Genomic DNA, 4912 nt, shown 5'->3' with positions numbered 1-4912 from the left:
ACTAAACCATAGGACAAATAAACCAGGGTAGACACTAAACCAGAGAACAAATAAACCAGGGTAGAAACTAAACCAGAGGACAAATAAACCAGGGTAGACACTAAACCAGAGGACAAATAAACCAGGGTGGACACTAAACCATAGGACAAATAAACCAGGGTAGACACTAAACCTTACTTTGTGTGTGAGTGTCATTAGCTTAAACAAACAAGAGTTAAAGTGAGCGAGGCTCACTCACCACTCCTTATTAGCAAACACACGTTCAGATGTCATGGAGGCCACCACCGCACCAAGCGATAAATATCACAGAGTCTGGATAATTCTCTTCATCTTGGGCCTGGGAAGTGATTTGCCATGGAATTTTTTCACCTCAGCTACACTGTACTTCATCAGCAGGTTGAAGCACCCGGCCGTCAATGGCATCGATGCAATCAATGGGACCGTGGCAAGAGGGAACAACACACAGAACGCACTGCAATCAGTCTTCAGCAATGCGATGACGCTGTCTACCATGGTGCCTATGCTCACCTTCACCTGCCTCAACTCCTTCATCCATCAGAGGATTCCTCAGAAGCTGCGTATGTTTGGGAGCATGACGGTCGTCCTGGTGCTCTTCCTGTTGACCTCTGTGCTGGTGAAGGTGGAGATGGCACCACTGCCCTTCTGCTGTCTCACCATCGTCACGGTCATCTGCATCAGCTCCTTCGGTGCCATCTTCCAGGGCAGCCTGCATGGACTGGCAGGGCTGCTGCCTGTGTCTTACACCACGCCCATCTTGAATGGGCAAGGGCTGGCCGGCATCATGGCTGACGTGTCCATGATCTGTGCTCTGGCCACTGGCTCACCGCTGCGGGACAGTGCCTTCGGCTACTTCCTCACAGCCTGCGTTGTCATCCTACTGGCTAACGTCTCCTACCTCGTGCTGCCCAGCATAGAGTTTTTCCAGTACTACATGGAGAGCAGCAGACTCATGACATCCCCTGATCAGGACAACAGGCCAGTAGTTGCGTGCAAACTGACTGACGAGGAGGACAAGCCAGTTGTTTCCGTTTTTGCCATCTTGAAACAGATCTGGGTGATTGCCGTGTCTGTAACGTTCAACTTCACCATTACCATCGGAATGTTCCCGGCCGTCACAGTGGGCGTCAAGTCCATGATAGCTGAGGGAGGAGCCTGGGACACCTACTTCATCCCCGCCTCGTGTTTCCTGCTCTTCAACGTGATGGACACCGTTGGGAAGAGCCTGGCGGCGGTCTGTATGTGGCCCGGCGCAGACGGCATCGCCCGGCTGCCCATCCTGGCTGGTGTGCGGGTGGTCTTCGTGCCTCTGTTCATGCTGTGCAACGTGCAGCCTCGTCGCTATCTACCTGTGTGGTTTGGCCACGACTCCTGGTACATCCTCTTCATGATCCTCTTCGCTTTCTCCAGCGGCTACATGGAGAGCCTGTGCTTGTGCTTTGGACCAAAGAAGGTTGCACATCATGAAGCAGAAACAGCAGGATCCATTATGCTCTTCTTCCTGTTCCTGGGACAGGCGCTAGGTGCATTAATCTCGTTCGCCTTCAGAGCCATGATCTAGAGCAGTGTTGCTCAAACTTTCAAATTTCAAGGTCCTTGACCCTGACATGGTACAAATGGAACCAAATGAACCCGTTATAGTCAGGGGATATTAATAAAATCTGTGAATAAATTCCTTACCAAGAAATGTCTTCACCAATGTGTGTGAAGGTGTCTAGTAACACATATAACAAAGTTTGAAATTCAAAATTCATAGATTTTTTACAGCTGCTGAAAGTTGGGCTACCATTGACTTTCTATACACTATACTATACAGGAAGAAAATACCCAGAGGCCAAGGAATGTTTTTCGTGCCAAGCAAATGCTTGCAATGGATTCAGAATCATGACAGACCCCCAGTAAGACCCCTCACATGCTACTTAAAGCTGATTTATTTTTCTAGAAATGTTCTTCCTGTAGTAGGCCTATACTACAGACTAACTTAGTCATGTAAGTTGTATAATGGGGGTACATTTACTTGACCCTTGACCCTAAATGTACCCCCGGTGATTCATACCCAAATGCATTTGGGTCCCCATCCAGGGCCTTATTTGGGTCCCCACCCAGGGCCTTATTTGGGTCCCCATCCAGGGCCTTATTTGGGTCCCCATCCAAAATCAATGGGGGTAATTTACTATAATCAATATCTTAGGAAAGCGACAAATACAAATGGTGTGACTAATCAATAGGGGAAAAAAGTCATTTTGGGGGTGAACTACTCCTTTAATAGTCTACTTGCCAGCCCATAGAGCCCCAATGTGATCCCAGACATATTGAGTACACCAAGGTTTTATGTTATAAATGTTGAGTAAGGGTCCCCAGCATGTAGAAACTGCCGGATGCTGACTTGCATATGTTGAGCAATTTTCATAATTAGCTTTAATTAGCATAATCCCCTATAATAATGGATAATATGTCAAAAACTGATTGGCCGATTTGAACAATATTGGAGTGGTTTTGGGGGTTATTGAGGATGCTGAATCCATTTCCTAAATTCAAAATGGCCGTTTTAAACCGGAAATGGCCTTATACCAACTTTAAGTGGGGTGATTTTGATACTTTTTTATGTTGTATATTATGGCCATTTCCGGTTTAAAACGGCCATTTTGAATTTAGAAAATGTCAGAAATGGATTCAGCATTATCAATAATCCCCAAAACCACTCCATTATTGTTCAAATCAGCCAATCAGTTTTTGACATTATCCATTATTATGGGGGATTATGCTAAATAAATCGAATTATGCAAATTATGAAAATTGCTCAACATATGCAAGTTAGCATCCGGCAGTTTCTAAATGCTGGGAACCCATACTCAACATTTCTAACATAAAACCTTGGTGTACTCAATATGCCAGGGTTCAGATTCTGGCAAGTGGACTATAATGTTGTGGTCTTTCTAAACAACCCAATACACGTATATCCTCACATCAAAGACAGGTGTGGCAAATGTCTATTTAGCACGAGTTTAACAACCTGCATCTTTGTCCAAAATGTAGGTCCTGACTTTTCAGCATGCCACTGGGTGCTAAACCCGGCTCAAAGAAAAGAAGTCTTGTGAGCTCTGGGCAAACAGCCTTGTGGCTCTCTCCCTTGTCACCTCTCAAGAACTCGACTACTGTACATCATTAAAGTAGACAGGCAAAGTCCTTCTCTCTTTGCCATGTAAATACAAATGTCATGATGCAGTGTCAGCCTGTGACTTCATCAAAACAATTTCCACAGAACTGCACTAAGCGTTTGCAATCGCCCTTGACATCATGCATTGTGTTGCAGGCTTGTAGACCTGTTCTGCCAGAAATATTTGCAGTGCAGCCTCTGCTCTTGGCAGTGTGAATCTTATCAACTGCCAGGTGAAAAAAAGCTGTAGGCCTATAGGGCACATTTGCATTGAGAGTCTGAGAGTGCGCTACAGGCTACCATGGGCGCGCTTCATCAATGAGTGAACAATGAGTGCTCTTCATTACGTCTGGGTGCTCCAGAGACGCAGAACTCACAGTATCGGCGCCCCTAAGGTCTACAGATACTTTCGTTTGATCAAAAACCGAGACGCAGTTTGCTAGCCTGGAACCACTGAGTTTCAGCTGAAAGCTTCAGTTCTCAGTCCTGTGTGGTCACTGTTGTTTAGTTTAATAGTGAGTGCAGGAAGACTGCAGCCACGAAGGCACAGGGCTGAGGGCCCTATTATGATGCTCTCATCCTTGACAGGATGTATCAACTAAATATTTTGAGATGGGGGTCCGTAGCCAAATAAATATCATTTTGGGGGTCCTTCACATGAAAACGTTTGAGAACCACTGACATAGTAGTCTCTCAAGAACAGACTAACTGAGCTCCAGTTGAAAAAGGACCTTTTTTTTCATTTTTCAATAATTAAAGCATAAAATAATGATACACAATAATGTATACCTGTTCTAAATGGGTTATTTCACTTTCAAAAAATCTTTTTTGTCATTTTATCGTCTAATCAGGCTTTTGGGAACACCCAGGACAGTTTTTGAATTTCTTCATTCAATATTTAGATATCCCACAACCTAATTAGAATCGCCCCAAAAAATAGTGTGTATGCTGGTTGGTCCGACCGTCCATCTGTAACTCCACGTTCAGCAGTTGCTCAATTGTCTAAAAAACACAATACAAAAATCAATAACGCATGTACCTTGCCCAACATCAACTTTATCACCTTCAGATGTGTCTCTAATTCTCATAATCCCCAAATGTTTAAAATATTTTCCCAAATTTTGGCCTGTAGGCGGCTGTCCTGTGATGCGATTTACATCACAAATGGGCGTCAACATCACAGTCTGTCTGCTTCACACCAAGGGGCTGTAGGCTAGTTATTATAAGTGTTAACATACTTGCAGATGACGATGCAGTAAGCAAGAAAACCTTCAGTGATTAAGATGGATTCCTCTCTCTTCTTAAGACTCTGTTTCTTCTGTCTTTTAGAGACAATACTTGGTCTTCAGCCATCTGGTAATTATGGAATTAATAATAATTATGAGAATAAGGGTAAGAATAATACATTTATATGGTGCAGGAGCCCACGGCATGGGAGCCATGGAGCCGGGCAGAGCATCCTTGCCGTCACTCCAGAGACGACCCCCATACTGCGTCTCACCATACCCTGGGCTCCTTCACCATCGCACCACATTCACATCAACGTTCACTTTCACTTCGTCAATAAACACGTTCAACTTGAGCAGAGGTGTGGTTTCTTACTAGTGAAGTGATAGTTGGTCATATGATATTTATTTTTGGGCACAGTATGTTTATGTCTATAACAGGACATATTTCAATGTCAGTCATACCTTGTGCTTATAATTATCTATCTTTTAGTAGGCCTAATGTTGCTCA

At 44.3% G+C, this 4912-nt stretch overlaps 1 protein-coding gene across 1 annotated transcript; it reads left to right on the top strand.

Moving 5' to 3' along the window:
* Window positions 1–271: 271 nt before the first annotated feature.
* LOC308302992 (equilibrative nucleoside transporter 1-like) lies at window positions 272–1579 on the top strand (the record flags this gene model as incomplete). The annotated part of the gene is made up of 1 exon (XM_080747311.1): window positions 272–1579. The coding sequence occupies one exon, from the start codon at window positions 272–274 to the stop codon at window positions 1577–1579; it is 1308 nt and encodes a 435-aa protein (XP_080603437.1).
* Between the last annotated feature and the right edge of the window lie 3333 nt (window positions 1580–4912).

Source organism: Nannobrachium achirus (genome assembly GCF_963921795.1).
Source record: "Nannobrachium achirus genome assembly, chromosome: 2".
Lineage (NCBI taxonomy): Eukaryota > Metazoa > Chordata > Actinopteri > Myctophiformes > Myctophidae > Nannobrachium > Nannobrachium achirus.
The sequence above is the reverse complement of the archived record's forward strand: the minus strand, read 5'-3'. Positions and strand labels throughout refer to the sequence as shown.